Here is a 19,017-nt window from a genome sequence, read left to right as displayed (position 1 = left end):
ACAAACAATATCTTTTTCCCCATTGTTCAGTGATCCAATACCAGAGGGCATGCATTTAAGGTGAGAGGGGGTAGGTTCAGAACAGACGTGAGGGGTATGTTTTTCTACTGAGAGAGTGGTGGATGCCTGGAATGCGTTGCCTGATAGGGTGGTGGAGGCAAATATATCGGGGGCTTTTAAAAGGGGCTTGGATGGGCACATGAGTGAGAGGAAAAGAGAGGAAAATGGAGGGACATGGGCATTCTGTAGGCAGGAGGAACAATGTTGACACAACATTGAGGGCCTGTTCTGTGCTGTACTCTTCTATGTTCTATCTTATCTTATTCACCACAGACTAGCTGCCATTGTGTAATCAGTGTGGAGGACATCCACTCAGGCTAAGCAGTAGGTCTTAAGGTGACACGAGGAAAGGTAGAGAAATGGTTGGCTTTTTTTTTGGGAAAGGAAGTTCCACAGTCTTGGGCTTGGCAGCTGAATACACACCCACCTGTGGTGGAATGATTACATTCAGAGACCCAGCAGTAGAGGAGTACGGAGATCTTTCACCCAGTAAAAGTTCATTCGCAAAGCACTCTAGAATTTTACTTTAATCTAAGTATTTATTGTTGATATATGCTTCAAGCGGACAATCTACATGTTTAGAAATTCCTTTTTTTGTGGATGTTTTTTCCGAAAGGCTGTTATCACCAGTAGATTTATCTTCCATCGGGTCTCTTGAACAATAACGTATAAGCTAGAGCTATGCACCGGGAGACAGGAAACCTCATCGCTCCAAAACTGAACAAAACGCTGCTTTCGTTAGGAGTAGCAATCTGCAATTGAAATCTACAGCCCAGTCAGCTCTAGTTTAGATTAAGTTAAAACAAAAGCACACTAGTCTGGAAATTATTTGATGCTGTGTTTGGTTTTTTTTGCAGAAATAAGCTTTCCAAGTGCTCAATATGGTGTGTATATAAATCATGCAGTAACACCACTTAGAAACTTGTCCTCAGTCAGAGAATCGTAGAATTGTACAGCACAGAGACAGGCCCTTCAGCCCATCTCATCCATGCTGGCCACGATGCCCATCTATACTCATCCCATTTGCCTGCATTAGGTCCCTATTCCTCTCCGCCTTTCCTATCCAAGCTCCTGTCCGAACACCTTTGAGATGTTGTAATTGTACCTGCCTCCACCACCTCCTCTGGCAGCTTGTTCCAGATATTCACCACCCTCTGAGTTAACCCCTCAGATCTCCTTTAAGTTTCTCCTCTCTCACCTTAAACCTGTGCCCTCTAGTTCTAGACTCCCCCATCCTGGAAAAAAGATTCTGACAATTTTAACTAAAATGCTATAACTAAAAGCATTTTAACCAATTTAAGTCTTAAAAAAGTTTAAATATTTATTATTGATTCTCTAATTTTAATAGTGTTTAATTGTTTCGAAAAGTCAGAGACATTAATAGGTTTTGACAGGTTTAACAGGTGGCTAAGTGCAGCCTAGTCAACTGTCAAGGTTATTTTCTATGTTTTCTGTACGAGGCTTGTTCTTCTCTCTACCTCCTGACTCATAATGAGCAGGGAAGTTACCCCTAAGGTCAAGGACAATATTCATCCTTCAACCAACATTGTTAAGGAAGATATTTTGTGGTCAACATTCACATTGTTGTTGGTGGGAGTTAGATGTGGGGATACTGTCGAATTTACAACAGGGACTACAACTTATAAGGAACGTATAGTGCTTTAGAATGTTGTGAATGTGAAGGAAAGAAACATTGAACATAGAACAGTACAGTACAGGAACAGGCCCTTTGGCCCACAATGTTGTGCTGAACTAATTAAGGTAATGGCGCCTAATTAAACTAATCCTTTCTGCCTTTACATGGTCCATATCTCTCCATTCTCTGCATATTCATGTGCCTATCTAAGAGCCTCTTAACCGCCTCTGTCGTATCTGCCTCCACCACCACCCCTGGCAGCGCATTCCAGGCACCCACCACTCTCTGTATAAAAAAACTTGCCCCAGACATCTCCTTTGAATTTACCCCCTCTCACCTTAAATGAGTGCCCTCTAGTATTGGACATTTTGACCCTGGGAAAAAGGTAGCGGGTGTCTATCTATGCCTCTCATAATTTTATAAAACAAAGCCTCCACATCCTTCCTGTAATGGGGCGACCAGAAGTGAATGCAATACTGCAGATGTGACCTAACCAGAGCTTTATAAAGCTGAAACATAAATTCCTGACTCTTGAGCTCAATTAATGAAGATCCTCAACTAATAAAGCAAGCATGTGCAAGAAAGGATCTATAGAAATAGCAGTCTTTCTTCAATTGAAAGCACTTGGTATTTGCTGTAATTTAAATGATGTGCTTTACTCATAGTTTCATGAGTCTTGGGATCTCACTCCCTCAGTGGATGTAGAGTCTTTGAATATTTTTAAGGCAGACATAAATAGATTCTTGATAAGCAAAGGGGTGAAAGATTGCTGGGGAGAAGGTAGAATGTGGAGTTGAGACAGTCAGATCAGCCACAATCTTTTTGAATAGGCTGGCAGACTTGAGGAACTGATTGGTCTACTGCTTTTCCTAATTTCTATGCTCAAATGTAAATTAAATTGGTAAATTGGTTTATTATTGTCACATGTACGGAAGTACAGTGAAACATTTTGTTTTGTGTGCCATCCATACAGATCATTTCATTACAATAGTGCATTGAGGTAGTACGAGGTAAAATAATAACAGAATGCAGAATAAAGTGTTACAGTGACAGAGAAAGTGCAGTGCAGGTAGACAATAAGGTGCAAGGTCATAATGAGGTAGATGCAATGGCCAAGAAAGCTCACCAGCGCCTCTACTTCCTCAGGAGGCTAAAGAAAGTTGGCACGTCCTCTTTGATCCTCATCAATTTCTATCGATGCACCATAGAAAGCATCCTATCCGGATGCATCATGGCTTGGTACGGCAACTGCTCTGCCCGGGACCGCAAGAAACCGCAGGGAGTTGTGGACACAGCCCAGCACATCATGGAAACCAGCCTCCCCTCCATGGACTCTGTCTACACTTCTCGCTGCCTCGGTAAAGCAGCCAGTATAATCAAAGACTCCACCGACCAGGGCTACTGACCAGAGTGCCACTCTGGGGCAAGTCTGCATTTCTTACATCCTATTTATGTTTAACTAATAAGCACACCTGCTTTTTCTTCATCCATGGACACCAAGCCTGTTATCTGAGGTCCTTCAACACGAAGCTGCCAACCATACCACAAGTGCAAAGAGAACTGCTGAATAAGGGAAATGGGTTGAATCCTACACCCATTGATCTCCACTGATATCAAGCTATTAGATTTCTGATTCATGATAGCACTGAAGAAGTGAAGACAAGTGTCGCTCCTGGGGGAATATTCCGTTTCCATCACATCGTTCTGCTGAAACGGACATACACGGTACCTTGCTTGGCAAGACAATCATGGGTCAATTCCTAATCTGCTCCGATCCGTGTTCACCTCAGCACCGGGAGATGAATCAAAAGCTAATGAAGGGCTTAGGTTTCACCGGGGAAACATCTTCACATCTAATCATTTACAAGGGAAGAGAGGAAAAAAAAAGGTTTCTCCCTCCTGTAGCACACGACAAATGGTGTGAATGGACCCCGCTCTGTTGAAGCATTAGCTGAAACTGAGACTCGACTCCTGGGAACTGTTTCTCACTTCAGTGCCTGACTGCAATGTCTTACACTATTTATCAACCGTTTAGCATTTATACCCAGCATTTTATTTCCTTCTGAAATGTGTGGTTTGTAACAGCTTAAGGTGTCAGTGCCTATCAATTTGAAACATGTTGGACATTGTGTCTGGAAGAGAGTACGCAGAGCTGTGGTATAACAGGATGGACAGTTTTCTTTTCAATGCAAAAGGCTACCCTCGAACAATACGACAGCCACGGGAAATGTAACCAGCTCATTGCAGTAGAAATCTACCAGCAGTAACATGTGCTGGAGTGTTAAACTTCCTTCCTGTTGATGGACAACAGGCAGTGTCCACTCACACACACATTTAGCACTACTTACAATGGATACAGGTCCCTCAGGCAACCAAATCTCCACCAACCGTCAACCACTCAGTTACACTAACACTACATTAATCTGATTTTTTTTATTGTCCCCCACAGGCACTACCACAGGCATGGTAGTGTAGCGGTAGCATAACACTACTACAGCGCCAGCGATCTGGGTTCAATTCCGGCCGCTGTCTGTAAGGAGTTTGTACGTTCTCCCCATGTCTGCGTGGGTTTCCTCTGGGTGCTCCGGTTTCCTCCCATGTTCCAAAGATGTACAGGTTAGGAAGTTGTGGGCATGCTATGTTGGCGCCGGAAGCGTGGCGACACTTGTGGGCTGCCCCCAGAACACTCTACACAAAAGATACATTTCACTGTGTGTTTCGATGTACATGTGACTAATAGATATCTTATTCTCATCAACTCCCCCAGATTCTACCACTCACCTTCCTATTTGGGGCAATTTACAGTGGCCAATTGACAAGTTGTTGAGTTTATTGTCCTCTGCACAAGTACGATGAGGTACAGGTACAATGAAGCCAACCTGCTCATATTTGGGATGTGGGAGGAAACTGGGCACCCGGGAGAAATCCACACAGTCACAGGAAGAACATGCAAACTATTGCACGGTCCCCCAGTACGACAAAATGGACTCTTGACCTCACAATCTATCCTGTCATGGCCTTGCACCTTGTTGTTTGCCTGCACTGCACTTTCTCTGTAACTTAAAATACTTAAGATATCTTTATTAGTCACACATACATCAAAACACACAGTGAAATGCATCTTTTGCGTAGAGTGCTCTGGGGGCAGCCCGCAAGTGTTGCCACACTTCTGGCGCCAACAGAGCATGCCCACAGCTTCCTAACCCGTACATCTTTGGAATGTGGGAGGAAACCGGAGCACCCGGAGAAAACCCACGCAGACACGGGGAAAATGTGCAAATTCCTTACAGACAGCGTCCAGAATTGAACCCGAGTCATTGTTGCTGTAATAGCGTTACGTTAACTGCTACACTACCGTACCTGTGACAGTATACCGGTTTCCTCCCACATTCCAAAGATGTACGGGTTAGGAGCTATGGACATGCTACGTTGGCACTGGAAGCGTGGTGACACTTGTGGGCTGCCCCTAGAACACTCTATGCAAAAGATGCATTTCACTGTGTGTTTTAATGTACGTGTGACTAATAAAGAAATCTTATAATCTTATATTCTGCATTCTATTGTTGTTTTTCCCTTGTACTACCCCGATGTACTGATATGATGAAATGATCTGTATGGATAACATGCAAAACAAAGTACATGTGACAATAATAAACCAATTTACCAAACTCCACACAGACAGCGCCAGAGGTCAGGATTGAACCCAGGTCTCTGGCACTGTGAGGCAGCATCTCAACTAGCTGTGCCACTGATCCACCCCAAAGACAATTTAAAATTCCAATACAACTTGCTGGCTGCTTTTGGCAGTAGGAGGTTCAATGGACTGAAATTCAGTGAACTGCGCACTCAAATTATAGATAGCTAAAAGTGGCTTAACGCTAGACAAGGAGCTAATTACATCTCATTTCAGTTTTCTAGAAGATGGGCATGTCTCCAAGTGATAGTTTTTTTTTTACTTTCCTCCACTTTAGCCAAGCAGTGGTTTATAAAGGGAGGCACTGATGTTTGGGTTTAATATTTAAACTAACTTTAATTATAAGAAACCTTTTCACGAAGGAGCCTTCCTTCCTTTCAAAATGAACAATATTCTATGGTGCAAACAAGTCCATTTGTGATCCATACCAATTTCAGGCATGGTAGCATAGTGGTTAGCATAATGCTTTACAGCGCCAGTGACCTGGGTTCAAATCCGGCCACTGTCTGTAAGGACTTTGTACGTTCTCCTTGTGTCTGTGTGGGTTTCCTCTGGGTGCTCCGGTTTCTCCCACATTCCAAAGACGTACAGGTTAGGAAGTTGTGGGCATGCTATGTTGGCGCCAGAAGCGTGGCAACACTTGCGGGCTGCCCCCCAAATCACTACGCAGAAGATGTATTTCACTGTGTGTTTCGATGTACATGTGACTAATAAAGAGATCTTATCTTATCTTATCTTATCTTATAATCCTCTGCAAAGTAATGATAATCAGATAAACTGGGACTCTGTTGGCTTTGTCTTCCCAAAGTGTGGCCGCGGGAGGTTTAATTTGCTTCCACTGACCCATTTAGAGAAAAAAGTGTTCATTTACAGAGTGCCTTTAGGTGCTTCAAAATATCTCACAGCCAGTGAAACACTTCTGAAGTGTAGTACTGTGTCAAAGGTAACAGACAACTTGCGCAAGTAAGTCCCACAAACATGAGAGTGACCAGTTATTGGTTCGTGATGCTGCTGGAATGAATAAATATTCTGAAACAGAGCAGAAGTAACTTAATCTTGAGGGACTGCCTATAACAAAGAACATATTGACAAGAATACCAGATCAGGTTTTATCTCTTGCAGTGGATGGTGATGTGTGGGAGGGAGGAGTCTGAAGGATAAAAGTATTGGACTAATTGGAGTCCCATTCTAATGCCTGGTTGTTCTGTAAGTGTGAAGATCTTTCGGGGGGCAATTTAGTCTAATTTCCCCACTGTGTTGTGACTTTTGATTACAGTGGACAAATTTCTGGCCTAGGGCATCAAAAATCTTCTGACTTTACAATGCTGCTGCAATGATATCGTTGCATATGAAGCTGCAGAGAGTAGTGGACTCAGCCCAATACATCACAGGCAGATCCCTCCCCACCATCGGTAGTATCTACAGGAGGCGCTGCCTCAAGAAGGCAACATCTATCATCAAAGATCCCCACCATCCGGGCCATGCCTTCTTTTCACAGCCACCATCGGGCAGGAGGTACAGAAGCCTGAAGTCCCACACCACCAGGTTCAGGAACAGCTACTTCCCTTCAACCATTCAGTTCTTGAACCAACCGACAAAACCCTAATCACTACAGTTTAGCAGCACCCTGACCACTTAATGATCACTTTGCACGAAAGTGGACTTCATTTTTTTTGTTCCAATTGTGTTATTTCTTGTAAAAATTGTGCATAATTTGTGTTTAATTTATGTTTTACTTGTGAATCCTGCTTATCTGATGCTAGTGCCTGTGATGCTGCTGCAAGTAAGTTTTTCATTGCACCTGTGCACACATATACTTGTGCATAGCACAATAAACTCAATTTGACTGGACTTGACGTGATATAGGATTTCCAACTTGTGGGACTATCTCAGAGTATTCAGTAGCTGAAGATTAATCTCCTTGGTCACTGTTGGAAGCAAAATCCACAGAGACATTGAATGAAATTGTACATCATCTTCCATTTTCTTTTGACATCTTGATATTATTTTTGGAGATGGGGTGGTGGGATGGGGTTTTGAATAATCCAATTGTATAACTTAATAGAGGTGCCTAAAATTATGAATTAATGGATGAAACTTGGGACACTTATTTCTAGTGGCAGGAGGGACATTATCCAGAAAACTTAGATTGAAGATAGTTAATGAGAGTTAGGAGATGAAATTTTTTTTAAAGGAATGGGTTGTTGTATTGGGAATGAGCTGTCTGGAAGAGGAGTGAATGCAAATGAAATCGGATCTTTCAAGGGAGAGCTGGATAAAAACAGGGTTACAGGAACAGTGCAAAGAGTAGGGTTAATTAAATATCTTTCCCAGGATAGGGGAGGCTAAAACTAGAGGGCATAGATTTAAGTTGAGAGGGGAAAAATTTAAAAGGGATCTGAGGGGCAACTTTGTCACACAGAGGGTGGTGGGTATATGGCTGTGGTACAATTACAATGCTTAAAAGATATTTGGACAAGTATGTGGATAGGAAAGGTTCAGCGAAATATAAACCAAATGCAGGCAAATGGGACAAGCTCAGACAGACGTCTTGATTGGCATGGACATGCTGGCCAAAGGGTCTGTTTCCATGCTGTGTAACTCTATGACTATTATTACAATATATAAAGCCATTCAGCTCATCATGTCCATGCCAGCTCTCAGCACAGCAGTCCCATCAATCCATTTAACCTCTGTTTTATTCTCCTGTGGTCCTGCAACTTACCCCTTCCCCTTTTGCCATTTACCTACACTAGCGGCAGTTTACCGTGGCCACCTAACCTTCCAGCATGTTCTTGGAACCCAGAGTCACAGGAAGAATGCCTCCACTCTGTACGAACAGCTCCGGAGGTCAGGATCGAACCAGGCTTTCTGAAGCTGCAAGGCAGCAATGTCAACTGCTGTGCCACCAAACCACCCCAAAAGCTGTAACAGCATAGCCACAAGGGGCCAAATAGCCTTTCTAGTGTGTGTGTATAGATCCCATGTGTATGGTATGACATAAGTGTACATGTGACGTTAGCACACATGGATGCAATAATTACCACATGCTTCATGTCTCTCAGAGTTTCACTACTACTTTGTAATAGAACACAATCCTTCAGTTAAAACAACTGCAAATAAAACTTTTAGTTTAAGAGTCTCCATGTACTAAGTGTTTTCAAGGAATTTCAATGAACACAAAAAGGGACGTCTTTTGATCCTGTAAAACACTGAAAGCTCTCAGATTCTAAACATCCCATCACTGATTAATTAAACCCTGTAGCATCTTTGCTTTGTAGCATCTGATTATCCAGCTGGCTTATATCAAAACCTGCTTTTATGGCCAAAGCCATAACTGGAAAGCTAGAACAAGAGGGAAATTCCTTGGACCCAGATATTGCAGAGTAAACTATCTTCTTTTGTTGCTACACTAATGGGTGTAGGGGTATAGGCATCTAATCATACTTACTGCCAGCACACAGTTTCACTAAGGTCAACATGTGGGTAAGATTCTGGGATATGTTTAGCACCAGCAACTAAAGGTGATTTTCAAAGTTTTTCATTCTGTACCAGCTTATCCGTGGACTAACTCATTGAACAAATCTACAGCTGCCAATTGAACTAGAGAAGATCATTTCCAAGTTCAATTTTTCACCTCTTACTAAGCCATACTCATTGGTAGTCTGACTGGCATTCAAAGGGTGGTTTGGTCCTAATGTATTGGACTCAATGTTCTCTGATTCTCCATCATCTCTCTGCCAACCATCCATCACCAGATCTCCAGTCAAGGCACCATTACGACTCTTCTTTTCAGAGCCAACAACAGGTCAACAAAGCTCCCTCTCCAACAATGGACACAGCTCAGCATATCTTGTGGACACAGCTCAGGTGACCAGAACTGCCCACTCTACTGTTCATTATGTTCTCATGACTCTGAGGCCAGCTGAAGCAGCTCTGCTGATTCTTGCCTTCAGATCACCCAAACTGTGATTGGATCCTCATTCCCCTGATTTGTATGGCTCAGCTCCGAGAGATACAGATAAAGGACATAACAAACAGGAGCTGGTGTTGACCGTAAGGACCTTTGAGGTTACTCTGCCATTCTATAAGATTATGGTTGGTCTGATCTGGGCCTCAATCCCATTTTCCTGTCTTCTTTGACTCCCTTATGATCCAAAGATCGGTCTCTGACTTGAATACATTTGATGGCTTGGTGTCCACAGCTCTCTGGGGTAGGGAAATCCAAAGATTCACACTATTTCAAGAAAAGAAAATCCATCTTATCTCCAGCTTATTACGAGACCATGCTCCCTTGTTCTAGATGTCTTTGTGGAATGAAACTTTCTCTCAACGTCTATCCCACCAAGCCTCATTAGAATCTTATGATCAACTCATGTTATGCTTAACTTTAATGAGTACAGGCCCAAGCTGTGTAATCTTTCTTCATAAGATTAGATATCTTTATTAGTCACATGTACATTGAAACACACAGTGAAATGCATCTTTTGCGTAGAGTGTTCTGGGGGCAGCCCGCAAGTGTCGCCACGCTTCCGCCACCAACATAGCACGCCCACAACTTCCTAACCCGTACGTCTTTGGAACGTGGGAGGAAACCGGAGCACCCGGAGGAAACCCACGCAGACACGGGGAGAACGCACAAACTCCTTACAGACAGCGGCCGGAATTGAACCCGGGTCGCTGGTGCTGTAATAGCGTCGCGCTAACTGCTACACCACCGTGCCTGCCCTAAGATAACTCTAATGCAATGGGGAGTCAGAGTTTTTTTTTCTGGTAGTAAATGATATCATATCTTGTCTTCCGTCAGGAATTAAAATATGGACTTCCGCAAATGGCTTGCCTACGTAGCAGGAACTTGGAACCTGTGGCCTCTCTTATGACACTAACTTTCAAAGTGTTGAACTAGTGTGGCACCAACTGTTCCATCAGACTGCAAACAGACACCTAACGAATGTAAACATTTTTGCAACAAGCACCGGGCTTGTTCTTTGCTGGGTGTACCCTTGTCTCTGAGCTAACAAGTACCACTCCATAGAAGAGCACATAGACTTGTACATAGGCTCTGGCGTAGTACTGCAAGAGTGCTGCGCAGCTGGAGTTGCAGCTGTTGGATATGGCCTGCCTGCCCCCTTCGGTTGACGTAAAACAGCCAATGATGCCACTTTGAAAAAGAGCATTGGATTGATTTCCAGTCCTCTGATCAATATTAACCTCTCAATCAACAGCAGTTAAAGACAATTAACTGGTCATTAACACATTACTGCTCATGGGTGCTGGCTGCAAACTAGTTGTTACATTTTCCACATTACAGCAACACACCTCAGGAGGATTTCATTGACTGTTAAACTCTTTAGGATGCCCTTAAAAGGGATGCGAATGGTGCCACTCAAATGCAAAACTTTCTTTACAATCTTGCTGTTGATGAGCACTCCGTGGAAGGCTTGGAAAGGAATGCAACTTTGATTTGGGAAGTCAAAAGCAAACATTCTTCTTGGATAGATAGTAAATGACCTCTGATTTTTGCACTTAAAATATTTATTTTAGCGTCACTAATCTCCGCTTGCTGTCTGGAGGGGGACATGGAGTAATTTTCAACCTTGCCATCTTCACTCTGCTCGCTGGGAGGTGGTTGGGGGAAGTGGATAAATAAAGACTTTAGTTATTCGCACAAGGGATGCAGGTGTCACTGGTAAGGTCAACATGTAATACCCACCGCCAGCTGCCCCAGGGAAGGTACCACTGCAAGTCTAAGTGGTGAAAGCAGTCTTTACCACTGGAAAGGGAATTCCAGGTTTTAGTCCTGTGGTGATGAAGGGATGGCAATATATTTCCTTGGGTGGTGGTGACCCAGGTGGGCAGTGTACATGCTCCTGTTTACATCAACGGTGCTGTGGTCGAGAGGGTTGAAAGCTTCAAGTTCCTACAAGTGAATATCACCAATAACGTAGATGCCACGGCCATTAAAGCTCACCAGCACCTCTACTTTCTCAGGAGGCTAAAGAAATTTGGGACCGCCCCATTGACCCTCACCAATTTTTATTGATGCACCATAGAAAGCATCCTATCCGGATGCATCACGGCTTGGAACGGCAACTGTTCTGCCCGTGACCGCAAGAAACTACAGAGAGTTGTGGACACAGCTCAGCACATCACAGAAACCAGCCTCCCCTCCATGGACTCTGTCTACACTTCTCACTGCGTCGGTAATGCAGCAACATAATCAAAGACTCTCCACCCCGGACATTCTCTCTTCTCCCCTCTCCCATCGGGCAGAAGATACAAAAGCCTGAAAGCACGTACCACCAGGCTCAAGGACAGCTTCTATCCTGCTGTATAAGACTACTGAGCAGTTCCCTAGTACGATAAGATGAACTCTTGACCTCACAATCTACATCATTATGGCCTTGCAACTTATTGTCTGCCTGCACTTTCTCTGTAACTGTAACACTTTATTCTGCATTCTGTTATTGTTCTTCCCTTGTACTACCTCAACGCACTGTTGTAATGAAATGATCTGTATGGATGGCATGCAAAACAAAGTTTTTCACTGTACCTCAGTACACGTGACAATAATAAACCAATTTACCAAAATACCCAGATGCCTGGTGACCTTCTCCTTCTTGGTTCCAACGACTGCACAGTTGCGAGGAGCTGTTGAAGTCGTCTGGGGAAGTAACTGCAGTGAATATTGCAGATGGCGCACACTGCTGCCACAATGCACCAATGGTGAAGGAAATAAGCACTCAGGATGCTGGAGGGGCGCCAATCAAGCAGGCTGCTTTGCAATGGATGGTGTCAAGCTTCTTGACTACTGTTGGAGCTGGACTCATCCAGGCACGTGGAAAATATTCCATCACGTCTCTGACTAGTGCCTTGGCAGGATGGTTGTCTTTCAAATTACTTTCCCTCTGCCCCCCTCCCCCACCCCTGGAATATTTGGGATATTATTCATCCTTTGTAAAGATTGCTTAACTTTAAAGGTCCTCTGATTTCTCAAAGGACACATCTCAGAAGTGGGATTTTAATTAAGTATGACAGTCAGCTTAAATAGCCCCTACAGACCAATGATAATCAGGCAGGAGATGTGCTTTGAAATGGTTTCAGCATTCAGACAAAATGAAACGCAACGAGAAACTAATTGGAATAGTTACAGGTAATCTTTCGCAACTCTCCAGTCCAAACAGTTGTACACATTCTCACAGACGTGGTTTATAATTTCCCTCTGGAAAATCACCACACCAGCTGTTCAGAGCAGAATCTCTTTTGATGTTACCATGAGTGAAATCAATTTGTCGAGTGCTCTTGTGCACATTCTGCATGTTACCCCAACCAGCCGGTATAATTAGACCATGTGAAGACCAGCCTCATGATATCGCACTTAGCAAGTAATTTTGTGAGTAATTTTGGACCTGGTATCCCACCATTTTTATAGGCATCTTACTCTCTTATTTCAGCAGCAGTTAGACGTGATAACCAAACCCAGGAGCTAAACTTCTTTCGAGCCTTCAGCTTGTACTGCTCTGCACTGTATATGGGTAGTGCAGAAATATTATTTTTTGGGGAAGTCTAATAACCAAAGGGCATCACTTTAATATCCAGGCCATTTAGGCTGAATTTAGGAAAAGCTTTTCTGCATAAATGCTGACAGAAATATGGAACACTCATTCCCAAAAATCGGACTGGGAGTGGGGATCTAAGAAGAGTCACAACTGTGGTTGATGGGCTGTTGTGGAGAGAGAAACACTTGACAACCTGCTGTCAGACAGCTTTTTTTTTATTAGGTGAGGGTATTAAGGGTTACAAAGCCAGAGTGGGGTAAAGGTACAGATCGGTCGTAATCTGCTTAATTGGCAGAATAGTCTGAAGAGGCTGAATGGCTTCCTCCTATTGCTGAGTTTCTAAGTTGTTTCAGTTGAGCACAAGGACTTCCTCCTTCTGCTGAGGAAGGTTCGCTAATCAAATTGGTAAATTGGTTTATTATTGTCACATGTACAGAGGTATAGTGAAAAACTTTCTTTTGCATGCCATCCATAAGATCATTGAGGTAGTACAAGGGAAAACAATGACAGAATGCAGAATAAAGTGTTACACTTACAGAGACAGTGCACTGCAACCATCCTTTCAGAACCATAGAGTCATATAACATGAAACAAGCCCTTCAGTCCAACTGGCCCATGCCGACCAAGATGCCCATCTAAGCTAGTCCCATATGCATTTGGTCCATATCACTCTAAACCTTTTCTACTCAAGTATCTGTCCAATTAACTTTTAAAAGATGTTGTTGTAACTGCCTCAACCACTTCCCCTGGCAGCCTATTCCATATATGTACCACCCTGTGTGTAAAAAAGTTGCCCCCTCAAGTTCCTATTAAATCTTTCCCCTCTCACCTTAAACCTATGCCCTCTAGTCCCTGGGAAAAAGACTGAGTGCATTCACCCTATCTATGCCCCTCATGATTTTATACACCTTTAAGGGATCATCTCTCAGTCTCCTATGCTCCAAGGAAATAAGTCCTAGCCTGTCCAAACTCTCCCTATAACTCAGTCCCTCAAGTCCTGGCAACATCCTTGTAAATCTTTTCTGCACTCTTTCCAGTTTAATAACATCTCTCCTATAGCAGGGCGGCCAAAATTGAACACAATACTCCAAGTGTGGCCTCACCAGCATCTTGTACAACTGCAACACAATGTCCTAAATCAATTTTGCAGAATGACTTGGGTTCCTTCATCTGCTCACCTTTACTGAGGTAGAGAGGAAGGTGCAGTGTGGTCTCAGACAGGTACATGGACAGGAAAGGGATATGGGCCAAAGGTGGGCAAATGGGACCAGCTTGGATGGGAATCTTGGTCGTCGTGGACCAATTGGGCCAAAGGTTTCTGTGCTGTATGACTCTATGGCTGCATGGTAACAGAAGTCCAGACTCAGTGTTCTCACCACAGCTGGATCTCTGGATTTCCTTCCCCACATCTTTGCACCTCCATCTCACAGTCACCACAGGAAAGACCTAAATCCAGACCTCCCCCACTACTTCATTCAGTGTTGATGGTGGCACATGCTGGGGAGATGTGGAGATATGGATCTTACTCAAGGGGTTCCTTGTTGCAACAGTGTGCTGATAATTCACTCTTCTCAGGAGTTGAGTCTCTTAAACTTCATAAAAATCCCAAGATTCATCACCAATACAACACTGAGAACAGACGGAGGTGGATAAACATTGGTTGATTCCAGAGCCAGGGGTGTTGGGGGTTGGGAAATCTATGTGGGGGTGGTTTAGAGAGGGAATGTGATTGATCTCCCCTGGGTTGTATGCGCTGGAATGAAGCAGAGGATTCAGTAAGGGTGGAGCATATGTGTGGATAGTTATTTAGTTTTTCTATTAAGTTAATGCTGTCAGCAAACCTTATGAAGTATATGAGCATTTTTGATTAAGTATAAGCATGGAAGTATTTCTGAGATGTCTGTGTTTGTGTCCATGTTGTGTGTGTTTCTGCATGTGTCCATAGTATGTGTATACATGTATGTGGGCGTGAATGAATGCTTGTGTGCATATGCATATGTGTGCATTTTCATGTGTTCATGAGTCAGAATCGGAATCAGATTTATTATCATCGACCTACATGATGTGAAATTTGTTGTTTTGCAGCAGCAGTACAGCGCAAGACATAAAATTACTATGTTACAAAAATAAATAAGTAGTGCAAAAAAAAGGAATAATGAGGTAGTGTTCATGGGTTCATGGACCATTCAGAAATCTGATGGTGGAGGGGAAGAAGCTGTTTCTGAATCGTTGAGTGTGGGTCTTCAGGCTCCTGTACCTCCTCCCCAATGGTAGTAACGAGAAGAGGGCATGTCCCGGATGGTGAGGGTCCTTAGTGATGGATGCTGCCTTATTGAGGCACCATCTCTTGAAGATGTCCTCGATGGTGGGGAGGATTGTGTATGTGATGGAGCTAGCTGAGTCTACAACCCTCTGCACGTGTGTGTGTGTGTTTGTGTGTGTGTGTGTGCGTGCGTGCGTGCGTGTGTGTGTGCGTGTGTGTGTATGTGTGTGTGTGTTGATGTACTGTGGTGTGTGTGTGTGTGTGTGTATATTGTATATGTGTGCATATTGAAACACATGTGAGATACCCACCAACAATGTTAAGACCCACCCAGCCTGGGAAGATGACCATGTCTGCACCCCACCCATTGGTTTCATCTACAGCTTCAACCAAACTTCTTCCACCTCCAACTAATCTCAAGGTTCTGCTGGTGAGGCATCTTGGCATCTTGAGATATTTATTAGATTAAAGGAAAGTTGTTGATTCATGACCTTTTTGTGATTCTGGAAGGACTTCTGCTGTTTGTTGTTAAATAGTTCTATTTTTGTTTCAGTTATTGCAGATTTGAAACTCCTGAAGTTGTGAGCCAACTTGGGAGAGAATCAAATATTTCCTTTTTCCCTGGTATAGGAATGGGCGGCTCCCAGTTACTCGGAGCCCGTCTGACCTGCTGACTGTTTCTGTTTTTCATTTTTGGGAATGCAGGAATTTGGGAACAGGAGGAAGCCATTCGGCCCGTGAAACATGTCCCAAAGTTCAGTGAGGCATGGCTGATCTGTGACCTAACTCCAAACACTAAAAGCTCACAATACTTTGAAGAAAAAAATCTTTCAATCACGACCTTAACATTAAGAATTGTCCAAACTTAATTGAGAGTTTGCAGAAATGAGTTTCAAATTTCTAACACCCTCCACAAGTTGAAGTGTTTCCTAACTCCACCCCAGGAATGTCTGATTCCAATTTTGAGACCCTGTCCCCCTACCCCCAGGTTCTTCAACCAGAGGAAATAGCTTCTCTCCCTCTACGCTATCAGTTACTGTCAATATCCTGAAAACTTCCAACATGAGGAGGTTTCGGCATCTGCAGGGTTTTTTTTGTTTCAGTCTAATCTCTTCCATGGCTGCATTCCCAGAACATGCATTACGTCTGCTAATGTGTGGATCTCATCAGTTATATGAGGCTCTTCAAAATACAAGGAAGGCCAACTGCACAAGAATCTAAACAGCACAGCTTTGACAAGGATTTGAGAGCAAGATTGTGACACACGAACTGAGAGCCACAAACAATGGCAGAGAATGTAAAAACATGGGGGTGAAATATAACCAAGTAACCCGTATGGGATCAGTGGCTCAGATGCTGCCCTGGTAATGATGATGAAACTGCTAGCGTTTGCCACTGCAAAACTGACATGGAAGTTAAAGATTTCCATGCACGCGTAACCTAACATGCAAAATGTGGAGTTCCTGTCTGTTCGTTGTTCAGTGCACCTAGACAAAATGCACTGTTTGAAGACTTCTCCCTCACAATCACAATTTTATCAGTGCAGTGTAGAAAGCATCCCACCTGGATGCATCACGGCTTGGTACGGCAACTGCTCTGCCCAGGACCGCAAGAAACTGCAGAGAGTTGTGGACATAGTTGAGCACATCATGGAAACCAGCCTCCCTTCCATGGGCTCTGTCTACACTTCTCGCTGCCTCAGTAAAGCAGCCAACATAATCAAAGACCCCACCCACCCTGAACATTCTCTCTTCTCCCCCCTCCCGTCGGGCAGAAGATACAAAAGCCTGAAAGCACGTACCACCAGGCTCAAGTACAGCTTCTATCCCACTGTTATAAGACTAATGAACAATTCCCTAGTATGATAAGATGGACTCTTAAGCTCACAAGCTACCTCGTTATGACCTTGCACCTTATTGTCTGCCTGCACTGCATTTTCTCTGTAACTGTAACACTATGTTCTGCATTCTGTTATTGTTTTCCCTTGTACTACCTCAATGTACTGTTTTAATGAAATGATCTGTATGGATGGCATGCAAAACAGTTTTCACTGTACCTCGGTACATGTGACAATTATAAATCAATTTACCAAACATGCTGGAATCATATGGAGTTACATGCCTTTACCAACAAATCCCACTGCAAAATATCCTGAAAATGTCACACTTAATTACAGGAGGCCTAAGTAATCCTTTAATGGTACACGGTAGTGGAGCAGTTAGTGCAACGATATTACAGCACCAGCAACCCAGGTTCAATTCCGATCGCTGTCTGTAAGGAATTTTTACGTTCTCCCCGCGTCTTCGTGGGTTTCCTCCGGGTGCTCCAGTTTCCTCCCACATTCCAAAGACGTACGGGTTAGGAAGTTGTGGGCATGCTATGTTGGCGCCGGAAGCGTGGCGACACTTGTGGGCTGCCCTCAGAACACACTACGCAAAAGAAGCATTTCGCTGTGTGTTTCGATGTACATGTGAGTAATAAAGAAATCTTATCTTATAATTAGTACTAAGCAAACTCTTTGGCACAAAAAGCCACAATCCTACATGCCTACCGTTAAACCAAACACCAACAATGAATTACCAAAGGGATCACGAGAGGTTTTTTGGGTTCAATGGGTTGTGCTGGTGCTTTGCCACTGATTACTTGTGGGACATAGTATAGCATGAAAAGAGACCGCTTCCTCTACAGTCTGGGCTGACCCTTTTGAAGACCAATCCAGTTAGTTTCAGTCGCTCCAGCACCTCACCCATAAAACCTATCATCTCTTTCCTCTGGTTCTAGTTTGGGTGGCAATATCTAATAAATACTGTTCTCACTTGGGCAACCTTAGGTAGTGAGATGGTCCCTCATCCACGTTACCTCTCATGTCTTGCGGTGGAAGCGTGGGGTGGAGATCTCGATTGCAGAAATCTCGGTCGGTGCAACATTCGATGGCTCGGCGTTGAGATGACTTGGGCGTATCCTTAACAGCAAAAGAAAGAGCAAGTGTGAGTTAAGAAGGATAAACTGGTGGGAACGTTCACATCTGCTGCAAATATTCCTTCTTCCTTCTTCCTTCCTCTCTTTCAACCTGTTTGGGTTGGTCATCCCTTCCATTTGTTTACATCTCAACTCAGTCATATTTTTAGAATAGAAGAGGGAAGGGAAAGTTTTCCAACCGGCAGGATAAGGGAGAGGGGAGCAATGAAGAACAAGTCACTCTTTCAGGTCATATACACACCTAATGTCACTTACCCAATCAAAAAAGGATACCTCTTTGGTCTTGTAGAGGCGTATAAATCAAGAGAGGCATAGATAGAGTGAATGCACTCAGTCTTTTTTCCCAGGGTTGGGAGATCAAGAACTAGAGGGCATGGGTTTAAGGTGAAAGGGGAGAGATTTAATAGGAACCTGAGGGGCAACTTTTTTTTTACACAGAGTGTGGTCCGTATATGGAACGAGCTGCCAGAGGAAGTGGTTGAGGCAGGTACAATAACAACTTTTAAAAGATAATTGGACAGGTGCATGGCTAGGAAAGGTTTAGAAGGTTATCGGCCAAACGTGGGCAAATGGGACTGGCTTGGATGGACATCTTGGTCAGCATGGACCAGTTGGGCCGAAGGGCCTGTTCCTGCGCTATGTGACTCTACGACCTAATTTTTACCCAAATTTCATCTGCAGGCAATAAAGCTCTGCATTCATTTCGTACCTTTTCATAATCTCCACGTGCTCAAAACGCTTAAAGTCAATGAACTGACTTTAAGCTTGATACCATGCAGGACTTAGCAGTACTTGATAGGCGCCCCATCCACAACCATTCATTCAC

At 43.6% G+C, this 19,017-nt stretch overlaps 1 protein-coding gene across 6 annotated transcripts in view; it reads right to left on the bottom strand.

Annotated features, from left to right (window-relative positions):
- bmpr1ba (bone morphogenetic protein receptor, type IBa) overlaps positions 1–19,017 on the bottom strand; it is a 506,418-nt gene that overhangs the window by 35,130 nt on the left and 452,271 nt on the right. For all 6 annotated transcript variants that reach the window (XM_052035149.1, XM_052035147.1, XM_052035134.1 and 3 more), the window contains one exon: positions 18,072–18,174. In XM_052035149.1, the coding sequence (XP_051891109.1) occupies positions 18,072–18,174 (103 nt within the window). The remainder of the gene's footprint in view (positions 1–18,071; positions 18,175–19,017) is intronic.

This window comes from Pristis pectinata, chromosome 2, assembly GCF_009764475.1.
Source record: "Pristis pectinata isolate sPriPec2 chromosome 2, sPriPec2.1.pri, whole genome shotgun sequence".
Taxonomy (NCBI): Eukaryota; Metazoa; Chordata; class Chondrichthyes; order Rhinopristiformes; family Pristidae; genus Pristis; species Pristis pectinata.
The sequence above is the reverse complement of the archived record's forward strand: the minus strand, read 5'-3'. Positions and strand labels throughout refer to the sequence as shown.